The following is a 26,891-nucleotide window of genomic DNA, read 5'->3' on the forward strand; positions in this document are numbered from 1 at the left end:
TGTAAAATTCCCGCACCATGTCCACATGATGTTTAAAAAAATGTAGCCAGTCCAAAGTTCAAATGTTGAACATCATAATGATGTCCAAACCGGGTCGTGGTTGGACATCCAAATTGTGGATCTAGTTTGGAAGTCATATAGATGTCCACAATTGGTCATGGACCAACAGACCCAGTATAGACAAGTTCTGCACGTCTATCCAACGTCGAATGTTTAGTGGGTTACAGCAGATTTCCATCAAACCAAAGGTTTGCCTCATTCTGTGTCTCAGCTCACACTTAAAATACAAACTAAATTATTAAATGTGACAGGAAATAAAGGTGCAAGTCTCAATGATCTAAGTAGGCTAGCACTAAAATGTTCTTATGTGCTATAAAAGGTGGAGATAAACCCACAAACTGATATGAAAGCAGCTGGTGTGTGAGCACAAAAGTGAAGAGGTTTATACTTTATACTCTTTGCCAGACATAAAACTTGAATCATTCAACAACAACGACAGAAAAAAAAAATCAGTTTATTAAAATGTAGGTTTTATTATTATAGGTAGTCCATTGATTCCATTGATTACACGATGAACAGGGCAAGAAAAGGTAACATAATTAAACAGGTTATAGGTTATAGCCTCCAGTTATAAGGTTGCAGAAAGAGTTTGATGTGCTACTTGAGGTCAGGGAAAAATGCAGTGAGGGGTTTGCAAGAAAAGACATACTAATCATAATCTGTGTAAGCGTGAATGTGCAAGTGAGAAGTTCAGAGAGTTCTCATGTGAGTTGCTTATGCATCTTTAAATGAATTTTCTTCAGCGCATGTGAAAGATTGATGTAACCACCATGAAATCATTCATTGGTTCGTGAAGTTCCATTTTAAAGCCTTGGTTTTAGCTTTCTGGTTGCCAACACATAAATTTTCCTTGCCATAAGTGACCATGTTTGGATGAGAGGGTGGAGTAATACAGCTAAGGCTAGCAAGCTTGGTTAGCAAGGTGCATCCATCCGTATGGGTGCATAACACATACACAGATACTTGCAAATTAGTGCATAGGACAACAAAATGCTAGAATATCACTCACTTAAATTGTAGCGTGGATTTCTTTGACAGCATGTTAGTAATCAACTTCTCAATAAGCCATGTTATTTGTCAGATAGTTGCATTAAAAATATTCCAAAAGGCACCAACACCACATATACTTTGAGAGGTACTTTTCAGTGGCTAGCAGAGGTGAAGCCTCGCATACAGCTACAGGATACAGCAGCAAGTGTCTGCACACACCTGCCAATCAAAGTGGCTGTGCCACTAATAAGCCTTTAAGCCTTAATACAATTTAAAACACAATTTAAATTATATATATTTTTTAAAAAAATAACTCCTATGCAATTACTTTTTTAAAGAGAAGGGTTTTTTAAATCCCACAATTCAGACACGGTCATTTCTGTTGTAAATTTGGTCATTTTACCATGGGACTCCCTGGGGATTAACTCAGTTTTGGAGCTAGTCTGTGGTGGCCACTTATAATCCAGTATTTAGTATAGGCTGTGGGCACACTTGTCTGAACCCTGTACAATTTATAAAAATAGACTGTGGTCAACAGAACCATCTACACTGAGTTTCATTTCAAACATTTTCTTGTATAGTGATTGTGACTTTTGGATTTACTTGACAACAAACCAAACAACACACTCAATGTCAAATTGCTACTAAACCTAAGAGCTTACATACACAGTGTAACAAGTAATCATATGCAGAAATGATAAAATATCAAGGTTTTCCACACAAGCCAACAGAAATCTCAGAAAGTTAAGAGAGCACTCAGAGTCGCTGGTCATTCATTTTGGGAAATAAATGGTTCCTGTGCTCTGTGAAATGACAGCAGGGACTCACGTGTTACTATGTCTTCTCTGGTGTCAGCTTGTTGGTGGAGAAAAGAATGATGAGGATAAAGTGTAGATTCGAGCCAGTCCTCCCTGCTTGCTTGTCAGCTGCATTTTGCTTTGCTCCTCCAATACAGTCACAGCTCTTAAACCTAAAATTATATCCATAATGACATGCAGCTCCATTGAACAGGTTGTAACCAAATCCCGGGGAGTTTTTTGTGCCTTTCTGAGTTTCAAGACAGATGGTGAAGCTTTGTAGAGAGATTTGATGTCCTCTTTTTTCTGACAAGCCATGCTGTTTCTCACCAGTTTGTTTATCACTGTTGTAGTCCTTTATCTCGCACTGCAAAAGTACACAGTCTTGATTTTTGTGACATTGTCTTTTTTTCATGCTTTGCACTCTGTGTTGCTGCTCTGTGCCTGGCTTCCATATCCAATCACAGAAACATGGCAACACAACACAGACAATCATTTTGTGGCCCCAATTATGCACAGAGGGATCTTTGCTGATGTACCAAGGTTCTGCAAAGGCTAAAACGTCATCCAGTTTCACGTCTTCATGTTTTTAATATCGGTAATCGTGTGGAATGAACAGAAACACTACAATGAGTTATATTGGTTAAAGCGTTATAAAGAGTATTTCAATACAACAATATAAGCTTAAGTAAACATCTCATGATTCACACATGTGAAAGAGTACTGTATAAAAAACCAACTGTAGAGCAAATACTTTCACATTTTGTATTTCCATTACAAACTAGAATGAGATGCAATCTCCATATGCGATATAAACCACGTCACAGTTTACCAGTTTAGGCAAGTGCAATAAAATAACCTCCTTAATGCAAGATGTGATCATTGTGGTAAGTTAGAGGAATGTGATCATAGATAAACAGCAGTGTATTCTGACAGAAAAACTGTGATGTATCAGATAGAAGTGTATATATAGACAAAGACTAGAAGCAGGAGGTTAAGGACAATGCCAATGACTCCTAGCACAGCCAGGAATCTCTCTTCTGGTGTGCTCAGGTATGGACACGTCAGGTCCATGTAAAACCTTTTCAAGAAATCTGTTAATTAATATAAGTGGTATTTCACTGGACGCTCGGATTATTTGTGTGTTAGAATCGATGTTCTGTTCAAGTAGATTTATGGGTGTTGGGAGAAGATAGGCTAAAGGATCCCACTGTTGATAATGATAATAATTAGTTTAACAATGTTGGTCCCAAGTAATAGTTTTAGGAGCATATACCTTTCTTATCAACTCATTTGTTCTGGTTGAATCAAAAGTGTCTTGTTTTTGTAATGTTAATGTTAGATAAATGGCAGTGTTTTGGTTTTGTTTTTTCAAGTTTGCACAAAAGTGTGGAAGGAACATGGCTTTCAAATTTGAACACCATTAAATCGAAGACAATCATGACCTCCACTCCTGCTGTCTGAGACATCCCATAAATGTTAGCCCACAGTTATGGAGCAATATGAATACAGGTATATCACTGTTGCCATAATGGACACACTGTGGGGAAAGAAATGACACAGTTAATATGAACAGTACAGGAAAGTCCAGGCAATTCCACATGAAGCTCCGCCTCTGTGACTGCAGGCAGTCTTTAGCTAACAGAGCAGAGCTGTCTTAAGGAGTAAACAGTGTAGATGCAGGTGTAGATAAAAATAGTTACAATCCAGCTGAACAAAGTGCCAGCAATCCTCATAAGTCAGCGCTTACGTCAAATAATCAAACCCTCTTAGTATAGAAATACTTAAAGAGAGGAATGGCAGTGTTGGTAAAAGTATTGTGCCAGCATCTCCATGCTCAAGTCCAGCAGAAAGCCTTAGGTGACGGAGGTGTAGATGTAGACAAATATGACCACTAAAAGATTGAGAATGGTCCCAATGATGCCCAGCACTGCTAAGATTCGCTCTTCACGGTCATTCGTGGAGTCATCCTCTCTTGCGTGAGCGCTGCAGACATAGCGGCTGCCCGGGACCATTGTTACCATCACAGAACCCCACCCCCACAGGGCGTGACGCCTGGCAACAGACACAGTGAAGAAGAATTAAGATACAGCAACAAAGTTGAAAGGAGAAGAGGAAGAAACAGGTTCATTACTTCTAACACAGAATTGCTGAAAACCGTTCCTCTCTTTCCCCATCACAACACAAACACATTCATTTTTCCTGCATTCATTTGATATTTACCATTTCGTGCAGTTGCTAAACACTTGGTGAAATTTGACAAATAAGACACAACAGTTGGGCACAAGCATCTCACCTCAATGTCAAAATTAAACTTCGACTATATCTAACATTACAGATACACAAAGAAACCCTACAGAAAGAGAAATAATAAGCGTGCACAGCAATAAATAAGTGTGATGTATGTAGTGGACAGTTACAAGCAACCTGCTGTTTGTTAAGCTCTAGCTGATCTGGCTTGATTCTTTTTGACTGCCTTGTGTATCCTTGTGTATCTTGTGTGTGTTGTATCCAACCCTTACATGACCCCACTTCATTGTCTTTGCATGTTTATATCCTTACCCTACTCCTCCCTCCTCCACCTAATTCATCTCTCATTCTCATCACTTCAGTGTTCAAAGTACCAGAGAAAAACTAATTAAATTAAAGCTGCAAGCAGCGTTATGAGGGCCTCGCACCCCGGCGCGTTCAGCCACGCCCAACACCTACACCCAGCACGTCTGATCTGATGTCACATTGATGGAAATCATGTGTAGAACCACAAACTAAACTTTCATCTCGTTCGATGATGATTGTAGTCATCCCATTAGGTGGCGCTCTAACCATGACTGACAAATGGCATATCGAACATTTACGAGCTCGACTCTCGACTCATGGCTGCCACGTTTGGGAGAGATTGGACATTGTGCTTTTGAGTGACAGCAGATTGCTACTTTCTGGCTAGTGAGTGAACCTCCATGTGGCGCCATGACCACCCCGTTTCGCCAAACATAAAAAGCTTTACAATTTATTATCACATAGGTCTATAGACTCCATGCACTGGAGATCACGTCATTTTGATGAAATCATGAGGAGGAGTTTGTCAAACTATGAGGCCTGAAAAGAGGGGAAAATGTTGCCAAAATTACACATTAATTTTAAAATGGCTGACTTCCTGTTGGATTTGGGATATTGCTCGAAAAGACTTTTTTGTCCATCTTTATATCTTCCATAAGCTTACCAGGTTTCAACCTCATAGATGAAACACAGCAGGGGCTGATGTTTTGAAATTTTGTAGGGGGCGCTGTGGAGCCATTTTGCAATATTCCATGAAAATGATCACATAACAACAAAGCCTTTATCACACTGGAGGTGTGGCCCAAACTCCAAGAGTTTTTGCACTTTCCAAGCCCCTCAAAAGCCACTTCATCTTTCATGGTGAACCGCCTTGCCACCAGGGTGCGCTGTTCAGTTTAAACTCACAATTTTCTTACTGAAGCATCATGAGGGACTGATGTTAATATTTACCACTTTTGAGGTGGACCTGATGAACCTGTGAAAATCAGTTTACCAAAGTGAAACACATGACATTTCCTGTTCCCACTAGGTGGCGCTCTGCGTATTCCTGATGATGGGCATATCAATCTATTCAGGGCAGGTCTGACATCACGTCTGTAAAGTCTGATACTGATCAGACTGAGACTTTGAGTTATACTAATTTGTTTCTTCATGGCAAGACGTCAATGTTTGCCATGCTGCTGGGATCACACCCTTTCCTGAAAACTCACACTTTTCATTGTAACCCTAGACCAACTCCTTAAGGCTTTCCTGGAGAAATTTGAGTCTGCAGACGTCAGCCATCACAATACTGTACCCCAAAGTGTAAAACATGACATTTCCTGTTCCCACTAGGTGGCGCTGTCATTGATGTCAAATGTGGCAGTTGAAATTTGTTCAGGGGTGGATCCTTATCATGTGTGTGCTCTTTGGTCCAGATCGGACAATGTATGACAGAATGAGAGGCAATAAGATTTTCATGGTGAATGATCAAAATTCGCCGTGGCGCCACAGTCACACCGTATCCTGAAAACTCAAAAGCTCTACAATTTAATATGGACCAGGTGTGTAGTTGACACTGAACAAATATGAAGCTTATACGATCAAATCCCAAGGAGGAGTTCGCAAAAGTACGAGGCCTGGAAATGGAAAAACCAGAGCCAAAATGTCACCTTTAATCCAAAATGGCGGACTTCCTGTTGGGTTTGCATCCGTGGTTCCACTAACCTTTTTGTTCATCTCAGCATGATACACGTGTGAGCCAAATTTCATACATGTAGCTCAAACTATGTGTTCGTAGGGCTGCATTTAACAAGGCATAGGTGGCGCTCCAGAGCCATTTCCCAATGCTCATATATAAAACCATTAAAATACAAAATTTTTCACCAGACCTGACACATGTGCAAAATTTCATGAGTTTTTGAGCATGTTAAAGCCCTCAAAAAGGCACTTGTTTTGCCTGAATAATAATAAGAAGAAACAGAGCAGATACAATAGGGCCTTTGCACTTTTAGTGCTCGGGCCCTAAATATAATAAAAACATAAAGTAAACTTCTTTAGTTTTTGTATCTGCTGGTTTGGTAAAGTTGTTATTACAGTTGTCTGATAAGGCACTGATGGATGTGTTTATTGAGACTCTGGATGTTTACCAGACTGTGAGTCAACTGTGTTACTGTAATACCTGTTCTGATTTTCCTAAATCGTGCCTCCATACCATACCACAATAATTTAAAAGACTAAAACAAAAACTGAAACTAATAAAAACTAAACTAAATATTTTCAAACAAAGAAAACTAAACTGAAGTGAGAAAATCAAATTTGGAAACTAAGTGAAACTAAACTTAATTAAAACACAAAAAGTCAAAATAAAATGAAAAGCTAATTAGAAAGTACTAAACTATAATAATTCTGTCAATATATAATAGTAACATTAATACAAACCACAGTACCCCATACTACTGGCTGACTCATGCATTATTGACATTACACAATTTGTAGAAATGAGTAAGCACAGCTCCACTCTGTGCCTGCAGACTGCCCATGCAGTACCAGGCTCAGACCTCTCTGTGAGGAGCTCTTCTTCAACTTCAAGAAAGAAAACACGCACATTTAGCACAACACCTCAACACCAGCGACAGAGATGGAAAGAATGATTCCAGCGCTGTCTCCAAAACAGCAACAGGCAGCTGTCACTCAGAGAAAAATCAGCAAGTATGTTGCTTTGACATACAGTAGACCCCTTGTCCTGTAGTGAATAGAGATGGACCGATCCGATATTACGTATCGGTATCGGTCCGATACTGACCTAAATTACTGGATCGGATATCGGAGAGAAATAAAAAATGTAATCCGATCCATTAAATATCAAAAAAGCACCTCACAAAACTTGGCGACATGGCGAGCCGGAGCAGTGTGGTCACGTGATAGAGCGGCTGTGTGTATTTGTAGCCTGCTAGCAAACATTTCATCTCCGAGGAAGTTATCTCAGAGAGAAGTAAAGCAAGTGTGTAAGTTCATCTCTGAATGTTTGTAAAGCATTCCCGCGTTAAGCTTAACAACCGATATATAGAGCAACTGCCTTTCTCTCTCTCTCTCTCTTCTTGCTGCTACTTCAATCGTGAAACTGCTTAATGATCAGCTGATCAGCTTTTCTGTCGCGAGTCCGTCTCTCTTGTTTGTTTTTGGCCCACTTCTCACCAGAAAGAGGAAACCAGCGGCTGAACAACAGCAGCACTATTAAGCTTGATAAGCTGTTGTTAGAATTTATTTAATATTACTTTCTAGACCAGGATCTTTTTCTATGCAGCTGACGGCTGGTAACTGTGCAGGGGCGGATCTAGCAAAGTTTAGCCAGGGGGGCCGATAGGGCATGAACAGGCAAAAGGGGGCACAAAGACATACTTTTCTTTCTTATTCTCATTTAAAATATCTAGCTTTTAATTATTTAATAATTATCCGAATCTTACACCCAAAGTTTTAATCTGATGTAAAATGTATAGAAGTCCATTACTGTATATAGTAACTGTTAAGTCTAATATACCCTAGTACTTTTTAGTAGTAGTACTTTTTCCTTTGGGAAGGTACCATCTGTGCAGTCTGCAATTCTGTTGAAGAAAGATGTTGAATCTATTTAATTATTTTTGAAAAATAATTTATTTCTGTGAATTATTTTCACCCTGCATCAAATTAAAGTTGATTACATTGATTAAGCATCATAAGGAAGAGGGTGGTTCCCTATTTTCTTTTGCTGGGAGTTTGCAACCCTATTAGTTAGGTTGCTTAATATTTCTGCTAAGTACTCTTTAAAATACCAGAATAGGGAGGATGGGGTAGGTTTAACTTTATTAGATTGATCAGTGTTGCTGATCTATGAAATATTTTGGGTGCAGTGTGTTTTTTTTACATACAGGTATAACAGAATAGCTTTAGTGTTGTTGTTGTTTTTTAACTTGAGTATGAACTTATACAAAAAGCAGCAAGATATTAAAAAAAAACAGTTTTACTGATTAAAAAACACACTATATCGGATTCATATCGGTATCGGCAGATATCCAAATTTATGATATCGGTATCGGACATAAAAAAGTGGTATCGTGCCATCTCTAGTAGTGAACAATATAAATAAGTGTGGACAGTACAGTCATCCTGTGTGCGAAATTTGCTATTTGCTCATTGGCTATGTGCTGATAAATTTTTGGTAATGCAAAAATACTATTCTCTGTACGAGACATGGCACTCGTGGTATCCAAAACTAAAACACCTTCAGAAATGTAGAAATCCTGATAACTGTAAAGGCTTCACAAATGTTTTATTGCCACTGAATCAATGTACCCCAATCTCTTCATTTCTTAAATACTCCTAAAGCAATTTCATATAAGCATCTTTTCTTCTAGCTGGTTCCAATATTTCAATTAAATCTTTTGTCAAAATTCTTCAAAATCCACAGTCTGTAAAATTCATTACATTATGTCTTCTTCCATGCTTTTGTTCCTCTGTATGCTCTGTTGCTAAGCATTAGAGCTGTGAGGGATCAGTGGTGTCCTTTAAAAATGAATAAGGTCAGATGCTGATGAGGGAATTATCAGCCGTCCTTGGAGACAGTTTGGGAGCACACAGAAAAAGGGAGGTTAGGATTACGACGGCGCAAGCGCGCGTGTGTGTGTGTGTGTGTGTGAATATATTCTAAAATGAGTGACTGTTGGGCTGTCCAGTACACTGAACCATCCATGACTAAGTCCACTTTCATCCAGTTTTTTTCTATAATCCACGCCCTTACAGTGGAAGGAAGCAGTATTGACAAAAACTGTCCATAGAAACAATATTTTTTTTATAATGTGTTGTTGTGAAAGAGCACATATTCCCTCTGAACTCTTTAACATCAGTAAGTCCAGACATGGTCATACATATTAAACACTAGTAGCTATTCATCCTCAAAGAGTTTCTCTGCCCTGGTTCTCTACTCTCTACACTTGTTGTTCAATCGTTTCATTTTGTTGGTCTGCTGGCTAAACATTTCAACATCTAGCAGCTGTTCAGGTTGCCCAAGGGTGCGATTGTTTTTGTGTGCATGTCCTGTATAGAACTAGAGACACAGCACAATCTTTTGATGCAGTTGAGTCATTCAGCAGTGTAATGTGATTATTTCCAACCCACTTAAAGGAGATTCATGGCACACCTCAAAAGTTGAAGCCATAAAGCATAGAAATAGAGGAGAAAAAATGAGAAAGTAGAATACATTTGAAATACAGTACATTGCAACTATTCACCAACTTCTGATGTTAGGTGTTGATTGTGAGTTAAGTCATGGATGCTGGTGATGAAAAAATGTTGGCCACCTGTTAAAGGCTCTTTCATTTGATCCTCTTACAGAAATTAAAGTAAGAGAAGACTGATCCTTTTCCTTCACAAATAGCTACTAGAAACTTTTCAATTAATACAATATTTTTCATAAATGTTTTTCTTTGAACAATAAAAATATTCTTGGTGATTAATTCGAGAAACAGGTGGTTCAGACCCAAACCAGATTGCTGTGCATCTCAGCCACATGCAGTAGATATCTGAGCAACTGGCTCTAAGTCCATTAAAGTTATGAAGCCACATACCAAGCTACCTGTTACCTATCATTATAGCATAGTGTTAGAATGCAACAACAATGCATTTTCCCCCTCACACACAGATGAAGTCCCATCACCTCTTGAAGACTTCATAGTACCATATTATCCTAAGAGGGCACTTTGCTCTCAGACTACAGGCAACTCCCAGTTAGTATTCAGGCAGCAGAAACCCTCTCTCCTCTTCAAATGAAGCTTAAAACTTTCCCTGAGACATGTCTTAGTTATGCTGTGGTGGACCCAGGCCCTGGGAGACTTCCCATGATGCACTGAACATGTCTTCTCCATTCCCATCTTTCCACTGTATGTGTTCATGCACCATTACTACATGTCATTAAAATTTATCTTCTCTCTCCCACACTTTCTGTTTTGGCCTGTCTCTCTATGCTCTCCTCTTTTCTTTTTCTGTTGGGGTTTTCTCTCTTACAGTGCAGGCTTTTTACTTTACAATATAAAGTGCCATGAGATAACTATTGCTTTGATTTGGGGATATGAGCATAAACAAAATTGAACTGAATTGAATTTTCAAGCATTGTGCCTGGTTCTTTTAAGATTTAATGTCTTATTTTATCAGAAGTATAATTATGATAATTATGTCTTTGATTATGCTATTGTAAAAGCAATGGTATGATGTGGTACTTTGATTGTTGGATCTGTGATGCTTTGATTAAATGCTGTTCTCGCTTTGCTTGTTTAATAGCAACAATGTAAGGACCTGCAATCAATACAACTGAGAAGTGTACTGAGAAATACTACTAAAACCCATGTTACATATCTCAAATTACTATTACCTACAGTATTTAAGTTCAATTGCACTGCAAAAGGTGCAATGAAATTAAACATTGATCTGAATGGTTGTTTGATCCACCAACAGTGCAGTGTTTTTGTTTTGTTTTTGCATGTTTGAAATTTCTACATTTCTTAATTTTAAATGAAATACTTGCTATAAATGTACATATACATCATGAATATGCATGCATATGTGTATCTGTGGCTAATGAAGAGGAACAGTGAATTGGTGGGTGGGTGTCGATTCTCTAACACTCATGATTTGAGGGTATTGTACTGCAGAACGTAGTGTGTTACTACAAAAATGACAAGAAAAAGGCAATTGACAATGGAAGAGACACAGACCACCATAACACAAATGTTGGTCTTTTTTACAGAGAAATTGCAAAGAAAGTCAAGGTGTCAGTGAGTACAGTTTCCTTCACCATCAAAAGGCAAACGCTGACAAGAAGAGGTCCGACCCAAAAGCAGACCCAAAGGCACAACTGAATCAGAGGATAAGTTTCTGAGAGTTAACAGCAGCTAGGTGGCTCACAGGACAACAGCTTCAAGCATAATAGTGGTCGTAGTAAGAAAGTCTCAGTTTTAAGTGAGAAGACTTCGAGCTGCAGGTTTGATGGTACGAGTTGCAGCAAGAAAGCCAATTATTAGACGTCAGAATAAGAGAAGGAGGCTTGCCTAGGCCATAAAACATCGACACTGGATTACTGAACACTGGAAGAAGGTATTATGGGCTGATGAATCAAAATTTGAAATCTTCAGTTCATCACTCAGAATCTTTGTGTGCCGTTGAGAAGGCGGAAGGATGGTTCCACAGTGTGTGCCATCAACTGTCAAACATGGAGGAGGACGTTTGTTGGCGGTCTGGGGCTGTTTTGCTGGATCCAGGGTCGGTGACTTGTACAGAGTGAGAGGCACCCTGAACCAAAACGGCTACTGCAGCATTCTGCAGCACCATGCAATACTCTCTGGTATGCACCTAGTTGGCCAGGGGTTCATCCTACAGCAAGATAATGACCCCAAACATAAGTCCAAGGTATGCCAGAACTACCTCAGGAAAAAAGAACAAGATGGTAAGCTTGAAAACATGGAGTGGCCAGCACAGCCTCCAGACTTAAACCCCATCAAGCTGGTTTGGGATGAACTGGACAGAAGATTGAAAGCAAAGCAATCTACAATGCCGCACATTTATGGGAGCTTCTGCAACAGATATGGGAAGAACTTTCTGAAGAATATTTGAGTTCTATTATAGAAAGAATGAAACGGGTGTGTTCAGCTGCTATATCTGCCAAAGGTGGAACTTTGAAGAGTCAAAAGTTTAGATTACATTTTGATCTATAAATTGATTCCATGATTTCTTTTTAAACTCCGCTTTCTTATTTGTACTATGCTTTCATTTCAGAGTGCAATGAGATAAACTGCATAATTTTCAATTAAAAACTGGGAACATTGGGGTGTTCTAAAACTTTTGACTGAGATATATACACAGTGTATACACTAGTATACTGTACATGTAATATGCTGTATCATTCACACAGGCTGGGTAGTTTCAAATCTATTTCAGGATTTTATATTCTCCCCCTTGCTTCCTTCATTTCTCCTTTTAAGAGCCCACATTAGAACTAACTGAAGCAGCTCAAGCATTTACTCAATTTGAATTAATATTTAAATACATGCTGTATATTTTAGCCATTTAAACCTCTATAACTCACTGCTATTTCAAGAACAAAAGAGAAGGAGCTGCAATAAAATATCCTATTTAGTTCTTTGTGTTTTGAATATTATAATATATTTGTACCATAAAGCACTGAAATATCCTAATGTGTTTTTGCACTGGACTATCGTACTCTACTATTTTATCCTTTTACCACGGCTAGGAGCAGTTAATTTGCCTATTCTAATGAAATGGCCTTGTTAAAAAAAAGTATTCCTGCAGTATAGGCAAGCATAAATCAGTATAATACTGGAATTCTCCTGAAAAACGAAAAATAAAAGAGTGTATGTCCCTAATTATGACTGTTCAGCTTTTTTGAGGCAAAAAAGTAATATTTTAGTAAAGCATGTGATTAAAGTCTTTTAAAAACAATCACAGTTTGAATCTGATCTGTAAATTATTGCTAATATTTCACAAATATCCCGAACTTGTTTTGAACCAAACAATCAGGGCACTGTAAAGTGCAGTAACACTGAGGAATTCACCATCGGCTCCCCCGCTGACTGAGCAATGCAAAGCAGTCTGTCCCGTAAAACTCATGCATAAAATTCATCATAATTGGTGCAGATAGCTCCTCTGCTTATATCGCTGTCAGATTAATTTATATAGGAAGTTATATAAATTCCCTACAGATGGTCCATCTACAGCGCAGTGTGCATATGGGAGTCGGAATCTGAGGTCACATAGCAATTTGCTACCAAAGCAATCTCATGGAAACATCCTGAGATGAAACTGAGGCTTGCGGGATGAATGCTTTACATTAGAATGATATTGTATCAGTAGAAGTAACTAATTTCATTTTACATCAATATCAGCAGCAGGTTTTATTTTCTTGTATGTAGTGCTTCCTTTGAAGCTGTGTAATGATCTCAACAAGCGAAAAAATAACTCAAATAGGTTTTGTATTATTATCAATATACAATATACATTAAATATTTATGCCAGTAGAATTATTGATTGAAGATCAGCCTGAGAACAGTAAACAAGACTCGCTGCTGCAGAGTTATGTCCATGTAGCCATACACTTATTGCTGTAGTAATGCATAATAGATAACAGATTTGTGGAGGCACTGATAAAAGTATCTATTGCCTCTAGTCATATACAAAAAAAATGCTGCTTCTGCTGGCAGTGGTGTCTCTATATTTTTGAATAGTGTGTGCTCCAAATAGCCTGCTATTCATCAGTACTAATGAACTAAGCAATATTGGTAAAACTCTACCTTAGAAATATTTCTTGAATGTTTAAAATGACAGACACATTGTAGAGATGCAGACATAATTAGAGACAGTCCTGCCAGAAGGCTCCACCTCTGTGCTTCATCTGTTAGCATCCAAACCATCAATACCAGTTAGGTAATCCTAATGTTCTAATAAGAGCAACAGCATTACAAATAAATATGTCACAATTGAAATCAGTAAGTAAGCGATTAGAGGACCTGATACTAAAAAGGATTGTAGGGGTACAAAAGAAGAGCTAAAGGAAATGGAGATAAGTGTATGTGATAGGATTGTTTTGAAATTTTAGAAATAAAAATAATTGATTGTTAGTTTGGCATTAGTTAGTAGTCTGCATACTGACACTGTTCAGCAGTATGTCACAAGATATCTTGTATCATACTATATCCATGGATGATCTGGATTATGGTGGTATTGTTTAACATTGAACAAAGACTCTTCAGTGACTTATTATGTGACTAATAATTTGAAAATAGGAAACAATAATATTAAGCTGCTTTTTTTTTTTTAATCCAGATGACCTCAAAATGAAGACTAAGGCATAAAAAACTATCTGCATGCTTCCTGCTGAGCCACAATGGCTCCCGTAGTCGGCTTCCATTTATTGCTAGTTATTCACTCGGGAGGTACTGGGAGGCTAAAACCAGCTGTACAACTTTTTTCATCTTCTCCACCGTGTCTTTTATACTTCCAAATTATACTTCCATTAAATGTGATTTATTACACATCTCAAACTGATGATAATAAAAATTATTGTCTCATAATAATACAATCAAAAATTTTAAATATATATATATATATATATATATATATATATATATATATACAGTGGGGCAAAAAAGTATTTAGTCAGCCACCGATTGTGCAAGTTCCCCCACTTAAAATGATGACAGAGGTCAGTAATTTGCACCAGAGGTACACTTCAACTGTGAGAGACAGAATGTGAAAAAAAAATCCATGAATTCACATGGTAGGATTTGTAAAGAATTTATTCGTAAATCAGGGTGGAAAATAAGTATTTGGTCACCTCAAACAAGGAAAATCCCTGGCTCTCACAGACCTGTAACGTCTTCTGTAAGAAGCTTTTCTGTCCCCCACTCGTTACCTGTATGAATGGCACCTGTTTGACCTCATCATCTGTATAAAAGACACCTGTCCACAGCCTCAACCAGTCAGACTCCAAACTCCGCCATGGCCAAGACCAAAGAGCTTTCGAAGGACACCAGGAAAAGAATTGTAGACCTGCACCAGACTGGGAAGAGTGAATCTACAATAGGCAAGCAGCTTGGTGTGAAAAAATCAACTGTGGGAGCAATCATCAGAAAATGGAAGACATACAAGACCACTGATAATCTCCCTCGATCTGGGGCTCCACGCAAGATCTCATCCCATGGGGTCAAAATGATCATGAGAACGGTGAGCAAAGATCCCAGAACCACACGTGGGGAAACCTGGTGAATGACCTGCAGAGAGCTGGGACCAAAGTAACAAAGGTCACCATCAGTAACACACTACAACGGCAGGGAATCAAATCCCGCAGTGCCAGACGTGTTCCGCTGCTGAAGCCAGTGCATGTCCAGGCCCGTCTGAAGTTTGCCAGAGAACACATGGATGATACAGCAGAGGATTGGGAGAATGTCATGTGGTCAGATGAAACCAAAGTAGAACTTTTTGGTATAAACTCAACTCGTCGTGTTTGGAGGAAGAAGAATACTGAGTTGCATCCCAAGAACACCATACCTACTGTGAAGCATGGGGGTGGAAACATCATGCTATGGGGCTGTTTTTCTGCCAAGGGGACAGGACGACTGATCCGTGTTAAGGACAGAATGAATGGGGCCAAGTATCGTGAGATTTTGAGCCAAAACCTCCTTCCATCAGTGAGAACTTTGAAGATGAAACGAGGCTGGGTCTTCCAACATGACAATGATCCAAAACACACCGCCCGGGCAACAAAGGAGTGGCTCCGTAAGAAGCATTTGAAAGTCCTGGAGTGGCCTAGCCAGTCTCCAGACCTCAACCCCATAGAAAATCTGTGGCGGGAGTTGAAAGTCCGTGTTGCTCGGCGACAGCCCCAAAACATCACTGCTCTTGAGAAGATCTGCATGGAGGAATGGGCCAAAATACCAGCTACTGTGTGTGCAAACCTGGTAAAGACCTATAGTAAACGTTTGACCTCTGTTATTGCCAACAAAGTATTGAGTTGTATTTTTGTTATTGACCAAATACTTATTTTCCACCCTGATTTACGAATAAATTCTTTACAAATCCTACCATGTGAATTCATGGATTTTTTTTTCACATTCTGTCTCTCACAGTTGAAGTGTACCTCTGGTGCAAATTCTCTGTCATCATTTTAAGTGGGGGAACTTGCACAATCGGTGGCTGACTAAATACTTTTTTGCCCCACTGTATATGTACATACAGTGTTGGGGAGTAACGGAATACATGTACCGCCGTTACGTATTTAAAATACAAAATATGAGTAACTGTATTCCGTTACAGTTACCGTTTAAAAAGGTCGTATTTAGAATACAGTTATTTTGTTGAAATAAATGGATTACACGGCGGTACTTTCCTGTTTCATATTGTCGCAGGTCAGGACTGTTTGGGTTTTGTTTGACAGCTACATTCTGTCGTTCCAGGTGGCAGCGTTATGGTTACCATGGTTACAGGGTGACGCTCTCGCTCTGCGTGTTTCCCGGGTGAGAGAGGCCTTTTTGTTGTTGTTGTGCTAAGCTAATAGGCAGAATGCTACCGGTATAGCTCTAAAGAATGTTGCATCATAGGCAGTGTAGTCCGTGCTGCAGGGAGAATGGACTGCCATACACGTTATGTGTCTGTGAGCGAGGGAGGGAAAAAAAGGAAAAGTACGAGCTGTCATCGAGCAAAAACGGGAGCTGGAAGCATGTAAATATAATAAAAACCACTGCAGCCAAGAAGAGTGCCTGACGAGCCCAGTTGTAAGTAAGCTATTAAGACTCGACTGTACACCGTGTTCGTGTTTTCCTCCAAAAACAATAAGTTCCGTTGGAGCAGCCTTTTAACGCCTCTCTCTGTCTCTCGCTAGCAAAGTTGACCCACACAACAAAGTAAAGCTACTTTTCAGCTACGAGCCCGACACAGAACCCACCGTATTAGCCAGAGGTCCCTTTACTACGGTTCGGAGCCGCGGACTGTTAGTAACAGTAATAAATCACACAGCAATAGTACATTCACGTAGTTGTAAACATCATGATAATATATTAAGTAATCCAAAGTATTCAGAATAGGTTACTCTCATTGAGTAACGTAACGGAATACGTTACAGAATACATTTTGGGGCATGTATTCTGTAATGGAATACATTTTAAAAGTAACCTTCCCAACACTGTATATATATATATATATATATATATATATATATATATATATATATATAAAGCGAGAGAGAGAGACATATATTAATCTCTGGCTCTCTTCCACAGCATGTCTTTTATCCTATCTTCCTTCTCTCACCTCAGCAGCAGGCAGATGGATGCCCCTCCCTCACCCTGGTTCTGCCAGAGGTTTCTTCCTGTTAAAAGGGAGTTTTTCCTTCCCACTGTCACCAAAGAGCTTGCTCATATGGGTTCATATGATTGTTGGGTTTTTCTCTGTATGTATTATTGTAGAGCCCTGCAATATAAAGTGCCTTGAGGTGACTGTTGTTGTGATTTGGTGCTGTATAAATAACATTGGATAAATAAAAACTGGATGGATATATATGAATAAATAAAGCTTATTTATGCCAACATAAACTATGGTAACTAAAACCTAGTCTCTCTGTGTGTAACTCATCAACACTGACTTCTCATTAACAGAAAATCTGACCTCTTGGTTCCTAATCTAGCTATTTGTACACGGTGAGGTCACTGTTAAGCAAATAAATTAATAACAATGTCAAATATAATAACAGATTTAGGTTATCCTGTGGTGAACTGTGCTGTATGTGTTGGCTGTATAGCCTCTAGTGGTCACAGGAAGGAGGAATTGCAAGTATTGATTGGTGTCATTGACTGGTAGAATTATTGACTTCACAGAAAGTCTCAGTCATTAATCTTACAGTTTTTGTATTTGCCACACTGAACAGAGACTCTGTTTAGTCTTAGATCACTGTCACGCATATGCACAAAGGAAACATGTATGGGCACCGTGTGCTGTGGAGAATGTAGCATATATAGTAATGTAGTCAAATATAGTCATTTTACCATTGTCCTCTCTCTCTCTCTCTCTCTCACACACACCACACACACACAGACACACACTGAGCTGATTTGCATTACATCATGGTGATGGTGTGGGAGCCAGATCTTTATGACACTAAAACGTCCCACAGCCTCATTACGGGCTTGGCTGGCCAGCACTGCTGGAATATAAGGCCAGCGGCCATCAAGCAACTGTCACTTCTCCTCAGCAACAGTCCATCCTTCTCCACGCTGGTGCATGTGTGTTGTTAATGATGTGTGTATGTGTGCTTGTGTGGAAAGAAGAACCAAAGAGGGTGCCTACTTCACGACAGAGTGACTGTGTATATGTGTTTGTGACAGAAAGGGAAGAGATGGAGTGCATCTGTGTGAGTGAGAAAGTGTCGGAGAAACACAGGGATAACAAGAACTCGCTGAGTTAACTGCTCAACAACTCAACTGAGCTTGTTGGTTCTGGTCGAACAACATTGCATTTTATACTTGATTTAAGTTTTTTTTTTTAAATAAAATGTAAAATAATCAAAGCATAATGCTAATGCTATAAATATTTAGCTTCTTCTCAGAAACAACAAAGTGATCCTTGCAGCATGTCAAATATTAGTGGACATTTTAATATCATCTCTAATACCAACATGGAACATTTAGTTGGTCCCAAGCAAATTACACTATACATACAACTTACTTTACTCAGTGCAGGTTAGTCCTCAGGTCATAACTTGCCCTCATGTTTATTGATTTTTTTTCTTTTTTTGGCATGTACCTATATAGAAAGTGCTTTCTCACTTTGTGTTAGGCACGTTAACATTTTTGTACTGTGCTCAGGGGAATTGTTTCTATGTTTTGCCTGAATTATTGTTAATTGTTATGAGAGCTAGAAGATATTTCCTAGACTGAAAATCTTTAATTCTCCATTAATGCATAATGATAAAATAATATTGTGTGGTTAAAAATGATGATGAGTCACTTTTTATTCAAATCCCAGGCTGGATGTCATGTGACCCTCTGGGCACTGCTATCATGTGGCCTACATTAAACTGTGTGAATCAGTGGATGGAGGCATAATGTCACCCCCTCGGCTTGCATATCATATGTAGTGTGTCAGATCACATGACCTGCATTAAATTAAATGAATTTAATTTAATAACCCTGACCTCTGAGCTTTCACCTTTTACCTTGACCAAGCTCCTGTGGGGAATATGATCTTTAAAAGAGTGATACACAGAGACACACAGCCACACCTGTCCAAAGATGCTGTGAAAGCATATCATATAAGTAGAAATTTGGGGTTCCCCAACTCTGGTCAAGCATGAAATTTGGCATTTTCTGTGAATCTTATTAATTACTGTGAGAATTATTAGCAAAAATTGTTGAGCATAAGCGTAATCTGAAATGCTTTTGGCATGGCAGTGGTCTAGCAGTGTAAGCACTTAGAGATACAATGTACCAATTTACTTCAACATATATGCCACATGCTCAGATGACTTTTCTGCTCACTTTCTACGTGTCAAACCAACTGCTATGAGGTGCCGTAAGGGACATTATTACTGACACGCTCTCACACACACTACTGAAACGCTCTCACACACACTACTGAAATTTTAGCTCTCACACACACTACTGAAACGCTCTCACACACACTACTGAAATTTTAGCTCTCACACACACTACTGAAACGCTCTCACACACACTACTGAAACGCTCTCACACACACTACTGAAATTTTAGCTCTCACACACACTACTGAAACGCTCTCACACACACAACTGAAATTTTAGCTCTCACACACACTACTGAAACGCTCTCACACACACTACTGAAATTTTAGCTCTCACACACACAACTGAAACGCTCTCACACACACTACTGAAACGCTCTCACACACACAACTAAAACGCATTTCCGCTGAACAGGAAGTTGTTTCCTGACAAGGAAACTGATGGAAAAAGTGGTATATTTCAAAACACTACAAGGATGTCTACTCAGCAACCTGCTAGTACAGCAGTTCCCAACCTTTTTTGTGCCACGTAAACAATATAAAAATAAAAAAAAATGATAAATACCATGAAAACCATAAATTTTAAACTCAAGCCTCAACTCTTGCGACCCGGTACCAAACGACTCACAGACCGGTACTGGTCCAGGACCTGGGGGTTGGGGACGGCTGTGCTTGTAGCCTAAGTGAAGCAGCCGCATTACTTAACAATATTTTAGCTTCCTTGAATCAAGGAATGGATTCAAGGTGCAACAGGGAATTCGGCAATTATGTCCTGTTTCCCCTAAGCTTTTTATATTGGCAACTCAGTTGTTAACACTATTAATCAAAAATTCTAACGACATACAAGGAATTTCAATTTTTAATAAAGACTTCAAAATAAGTCAATTCACAGATGATACATCTATGTTTTTGAAAGATAAATACATGGTAGAGAAAACTAAAGCTTCTCGTTTATCTCTCAGTATCAAAAAATGTGAACTTCTCCCGATTCATACAAGCTCTGACTCCTCAATAGCTTTGGTTAGAGTTGAATCTAAAGTTAAATATATAGGGCTGATAATATCTAAAAAACCCAATTAGCAGAAAAGACACCAATATTTCTAACTGTATCATCGAGATGAAGAAATCACTTAGCCACTGGTTAAGCAGAGACCTCGCTTTTTTTGGCAGAAACATCCTATCTAAAGCTGAAGGCATCTCCAAATTGATTTATCCTTGTCACTCTCTATATATCTCCTCTAAAAGCATTAATAAGGCTAACACAGTTATTTTCGAATTTTTGTGGAGGAATAAAACCCATTACATAGAAAGATATCAGCTTGTGAAGGAATACAATAAAGGTGGTATCAAAACTCCAGAATTAGAATTTATGGATGGCACCCTTAGAATTAAATGGTTAAAATCTTGTCTGTCACAGCCAGACTCTACGTAGCTCCACATCCTATGATCCTTGTTTAATAAAATAGTATACAGGATTAGACTTTATTTTGAAATGTGATTTTGCGGTAAATAAAATTCCCATAAAGATATCAAACTTTCCAAAACAGACTGTGCATTTTTGGGAAAATGAGATTTACCCACAACTTCTCCCCATAGTTCAACCTTATGGAATAATAGGGTAATAACACTTAATCAAAAATCAATTTTCAAGAGTGACTGGTTTGAACAAAAAGATTATATTCATAACAGATTTGTTGGATGATAACGGTGTAATTCTAAGTTACCCAGACTTTTCAGAAAAATATTGTCTAAACTGTTCTCAAAGAGAATATAACAAATTTTGTGAACTGGTCCCACTGCCTCTGCTTCATTTGATTAAAATTTTTATGATATACAATAATTTCTCATCAGTGCTCCCAAATTTATTGCTAGGGCAATGTCAGCTGTTTGATAAAAATGCAATAAGAAATTTGTTAGTAGTTTCTTCAAAGACAAAAATATTTCATAGTTACAACAGAATGGTTACATTGCATGGTTCTAATTTAGTTATTTCATATACACTGGATAAAGCATACTAAAAATTTATGAAATAGCCTATTCTACCTGAAGTTAAAGAAACACACTTTAAAAAAAATTAATCCTGTGGCAGAATTTCTAAAAAAAGAGATTTGGCTTTGAGGTGGATCAGTGTTCTTTTTGTACTGATGAAAATGAAACCCTAGAACATCTTTTTTTTTTCTATGCCCTATCACACAATGTATTTGGTGCAACTTAAAAAATTGGATTTTCCTAAATATTAATGATGTGCCACTATTTGAATTACATCATAATTTTTTTTATATGGATCATCTGTCTCAGACATTATTAACATCATCATACGTTTGAGTAAATATCATATCCATTGTGTTAAATGGAGGAACGCTAAGCCTTCTCTCCCTGGTTTTATTGATGATTTTAAGATATTTTTTTCTTTGCTAAAAAAGACAAAAAGCACATATGCCAAAAAAAAAAAAACAGGATAATGCCCGTCTCCTGCTATTCTAAATTTTGACTTATGCTGAGGCTAATATATTTTTAAGTAATGCAGCTGTCTCACTAAGACTAAGCTGTATAACTTGTCGTTCCATGTTTCGATTCAATTCGATTCGATTCAATTCAATTCAATTTGATTCTGGGAAATTTTGACAGTCAGCAATATTATAATTCAGATCAGTACATTTACATATTTTTGTATCTAAAAAAAGGAAGCTGACACAAGCAAGACTTTATCAAAGGTGTAAGCGTCACAGCAGATGCCTTTGTGTAAAAGTAGCTGAAGATAAAACACAGAAAAACATGAAGGTGATTTTTCCTGGCCTGGGATTTTATAAAAAATATTCTGCAGTACATCAAAAACGAAAGAAAACCATTAATCAACATATGAACGTTACCTCTGGTGTTCCAGCGGTTTTATTAGACACATGGCTAAGCGTTTTGCATTTTGCATAATTTTTAAATGTTTAAATTTGTTCAGTATTGAACGGCAGAAATAAGATTTTCTTTACGGAAGTATGTAAAACGAAAAAAACCCAGCGGCCGACAGCGCTGTAAACAACAGTAGACTTGTGCATAACAAGCAAGCGAATAATGCAGAAAACAGATTTTTAGACGGGAAACGGTTCTTGAAGTACAGAGAGAGAGAGAAAGAGAGAGAGAGAGCTGTGCATGACGTGTGATTTTATCGTGGTGGAAGCAAAACAGTAAACGTCAGAGGGAATTCATGACGATGTTTATGTGAAGCGAAGTTTGGATCTTCTTTTGCTGCTGGTTCAGTCAATATTGTTTGGAGAGAGATCAAACTAACAGCTTTAGAATATGCAAAAACTGCGTGAAAACAAAGCGCGGACCGCCGACAGATCAGAATCAGCCAGCTGTTGGCTTTCAGCCCCGACCGTGTCCGTGCTGTCGGGTGAGAAAGGCGACATCCCATTGATTCTGATCCGCGGGTCCGCGCTGTGTGTTTACGTCTTTGTGCAGAATCCGTGTTCCTGCTCTCATTTACTGTTTTAGCTGTTTGGTGGTTGTTGAAATTTTGTGCGGTTTCACCTGAGATTCTGGCATTTCGAGCAAAATTAATTTATATTAAAAAATCGATTCAGGATTTTAATGAATCAATTTTACGTTATCCAAGCCAGAATCGATTTTAATTGATAAATCGATTATAAAAACCCACCCCTAACTAGCAGGTTGCTGAGTAGACATCTGTGTAGTGGTTTGTTTGAAATCTACCACTTTTTCCTTCAGTTTCTTTGTCAAGAATTAACTTCCTGTTCAACTGAAATGCCTTCCTGTTCAACTGAAATGCCTTCCTGTTTAACTGAAATGCCTTCCTGTTCAACTGAAACGCCTTCCTGTTCAACTGAAATGCCTTCCTGTTCAACTGAAACGCCTTCCTGTTTAACTGAAATGCCTTCCTGTTCAACTGAAACGCCTTCCTGTTCAACTGAAATGCCTTCCTGTTCAACTGAAATGCCTTCCTGTTCAACTGAAATGCCTTGGTTTTTCAGTAGTGTGTGTGAGAGCGTTTCAGTAGTGTGTGTGAGAGCGTTTCAGTTGTGTGTGTGAGAGCGTTTCAGTAGTGTGTGTGAGAGCGTTTCAGTAGTGTGTGTGAGAGCTAAAATTTCAGTAGTGTGTGTGAGAGCTAAAATTTCAGTAGTGTGTGTGAGAGTGTTTCAGTTGTGTGTGTGAGAGCGTTTCAGTAGTGTGTGTGAGAGCTAAAATTTCAGTTGTGTGTGTGAGAGCGTTTCAGTAGTGCGTGTGAGAGCGTTTCAGTAGTGTGTGTGAGAGTGTTTCAGTAGTGTGTGTGAGAGCTAAAATTTCAGTTGTGTGTGTGTGAGAGCGTTTCAGTAGTGTGTGTGAGAGCGTTTCAGTAGTGTGTGTGAGAGTGTTTCAGTAGTGTGTGTGAGAGCTAAAATTTCAGTACTGTGTGTGAGAGCGTTTCAGTAGTGTGTGTGTGAGAACGTTTCAGTAGTGTGTGTGAGAGCTAAAATTTCAGTAGTATGTGTGAGAGCGTTTCAGTAGTGTGTGTGAGAGCATTTCAGTAGTGTGTGTGAGAGCTAAAATTTCAGTAGTGTGTGTGAGAGTGTTTCAGTAGTGTGTGTGAGAGTGTTTCAGTAGTGTGTGTGAGAGCGTTTCAGTAGTGTGTGTGAGAGCTAAAATTTCAGTAGTATGTGTGAGAGCGTTTCAGTAGTATGTGTGAGAGCGTTTCAGTAGTGTGTGTGAGAGCGTTTCAGTAGTATGTGTGAGAGCGTTTCAGTAGTGTGTGTGAGAGCTAAAATTTCAGTAGTATGTGTGAGAGCGTTTCAGTAGTATGTGTGAGAGCGTTTCAGTAGTGTGTGTGAGAGCGTTTCAGTAGTGTGTGTGAGAGCTAAAATTTCAGTAGTATGTGTGAGAGCGTTTCAGTAGTGTGTGTGAGAGCGTTTCAGTAGTGTCTGTGAGAGCTAAAATTTCAGTAGTATGTGTGAGAGCGTTTCAGTAGTGTGTGTGAGAGCTAAAATTTCAGTAGTATGTGTGAGAGCGTTTCAGTAGTGTGTGTGAGAGCTAAAATTTCAGTAGTATGTGTGAGAGCGTTTCAGTAGTATGTGTGAGAGCGTTTCAGTAGTGTGTGTGAGAGCTAAAATTTCAGTAGTATGTGTGAGAGCGTTTCAGTAGTATGTGTGAGAGCGTTTCAGTAGTGTGTGTGAGAGCGTTTCAGTAGTGTGTGTGAGAGCTAAAATTTCAGTAGTATGTGTGAGAGCGTTTCAGTAGTGTGTGTGAGAGCGTTTCAGTAGTGTCTGTGAGAGCGTTTCAGTAGTGTGTGTGAGAGCGTTTCAGTAGTGTGTGTGAGAGCGTTTCAGTAATAATGTCCCTTACGGCACCTCATAAACTGCCACCATGTGCACATGACACTTGTAAACACAAGTCCCCTTGGACATGCTTATCCACAGTTTTTTCAAAGCAGAAAGCTGCGTCGTCAGTGTCAGGTGCACAAAAGTAAGTAGGGGACCACTACTTTTTTTCACCATTTCTTAATGGACTTTTTTCCAGTTTAATTTTTTTCATACATGGTAGCATGCCAGCTGACAACATGCAGCATACCAGCAAAGAATTGCATCCTATTAGACAATTTTAAAAATTCCCCTTTTTTAAGTTATTGGAAAAAAAATGTGATGCCATTTTTTGTTTTTTCTCACGTACTGAACATATACCAAAACGATGGCTCCACGGTTCATGCCAAGCAGTGATTTTTGTGTACCATTACATGCTTTTGCAGATATTTGTACTCACCATACATTGCACCAGGGGGGCAGTCGAAGACTCCTTTCTTTCTTCTCTTTATCCGAGCATGCTGTCAGTTTTTTCTTCTCCACCGTCCTGCTGGTTTCTCTCGCCTCCTTCTTCTTCTCCTCCTCCCTCCCCTCCCTGTCCCCCCTCTTTCCACTGCTGTTCAGGTCCAGCGCTGTCGCTGGTGCCGAGAATCCAGGCGACACACACACACAAGCAGTTCTGGGTAACTCTTTGAGAATACACTTCGACACAGCTGGGTTTGAAGCTCAGCGCAAACACACACACACACACCACTACACACACACACACACAAGCATACCCACAAACACAGCTGAGCACATCCACAGTCCTTACACACCCCCTGCGCAGCCTCACATAAACACACAGCTGGACTATTTGCAGCTGGATGGAGATTGTGGCATTTTGTTGCTGTTTTTTGATGTTTTGAGGAATCAGAAATTCAAGTTGGAGAAATGGCAGTTACTGAATGTTTAGAGATCAAGAGGCAGTGGGACTTTATTCAGTCCAAGAATTTCCTCACATATTTCCTCAAGCAGTCTTCTATTGGTCAAATACTCAACTCTAATCCTTGCAGGAAACACACAAGAAAATCTTTTATGCTTCAGCAGTGTTGGCTTAACTCATCTGGCAGGACTGGCGCTGTAGAAGCAGGTGAAGCATTTCAATCCAAAATGTAAATCAGTGTTCTTCTTGTAGAAAAGAAGAAAATGTTCTGGTCCCCATGAGATCGCTCAAATATTGGTCCTCTTCCTAAAGGTCCTCCTTTCTCTAGAAAGTCATTGCAGTCAATCCAAAGAAGTTGGACAGCTGCCCAAAAAACCTCCAGGAAGCCAACTCCTGGCTATTTTGCATGTCTTATGTTATTTTGTGCCAACATCTCTGCTTCATATCACTCAGCTTGACTATTCTGGTGTAAAAACTCCTCAGAGAGAAAGAAATCAGTTGCATCTCTTCTGTTTTCCCCTCTGTGGAGCAAGTAGCATGTTCTTGCCAGAGTGGCCTGTCGGCATCAATATTTAACAGCAACCTCTTGCTGTGCTGCTGTCACAGTTAAAGTTTCCATGTCCCCATCACTGTGGGCTGTATCTCATGTTCTCTGGTCTGCAGTGTTTTCTCTTCAGCTCCATCTTTCTGTCCTTCTGTTCTTTATTGTATTTCCAATATTGCTCTATCCTTTCTACCCTCCATCATTGCCTTCCTCTATTTAACCCTCTTGAAACTTGCTCCATATCCAAAACCTCTGCCAGGTTCTCTCCTGGAGGTAAAACACAGCCACGCAGGACTTTCTTGCCCGCAAGGAGCTCAAACAATCTTTCATTAATCCCCTCCTACTGTCCTTCTTTGCAGTTCTCCATCCACTAACCCTGCAGCAAACCTTCACTCAACCTTCCCTCAACTGGCTTCAGTCAAATTAAACCTTCCACTTTCTATATTCACCCTCTTCTTGCCTTCCTCTCCCTCTAGCAACCTGATTCACGTGGCCTATATATCACTCACTGCCTGCCTGCGTGGTTACTTCTGTCCTCATCCTGTCCTTCTTCTGTCTAATGACAGCTCAATTCTGGTCAAGTCCTCTCTGATTTTTTTCCCCCCCGCTTTATATCTTCCTCATTGTTCCTCTATCTCTCTCCACCTCTCCTCTTGCATGCAGAATACGCGGCATTTGAGCTG

At 39.2% G+C, this 26,891-nt stretch overlaps 1 protein-coding gene across 1 annotated transcript; it reads right to left on the reverse strand.

The window, feature by feature from the left end:
- Positions 1 to 509: 509 nt before the first annotated feature.
- On the reverse strand, positions 510 to 26,408 carry LOC146504040 (uncharacterized). Its single transcript, XM_085184386.1, has 3 exons — positions 26,402 to 26,408; positions 25,200 to 25,464; positions 510 to 3,902 (listed from the first exon to the last, which is right to left on the reverse strand). Exons 1-3 carry the CDS (start codon positions 26,406 to 26,408, stop codon positions 3,704 to 3,706), a joined length of 471 nt encoding a protein of 156 aa, XP_085040512.1. The 3' UTR covers positions 510 to 3,703.
- Between the last annotated feature and the right edge of the window lie 483 nt (positions 26,409 to 26,891).

This window comes from Neolamprologus multifasciatus, chromosome 14, assembly GCF_963576455.1.
Source record: "Neolamprologus multifasciatus chromosome 14, fNeoMul1.2, whole genome shotgun sequence".
Classification (NCBI taxonomy): Eukaryota; Metazoa; Chordata; class Actinopteri; order Cichliformes; family Cichlidae; genus Neolamprologus; species Neolamprologus multifasciatus.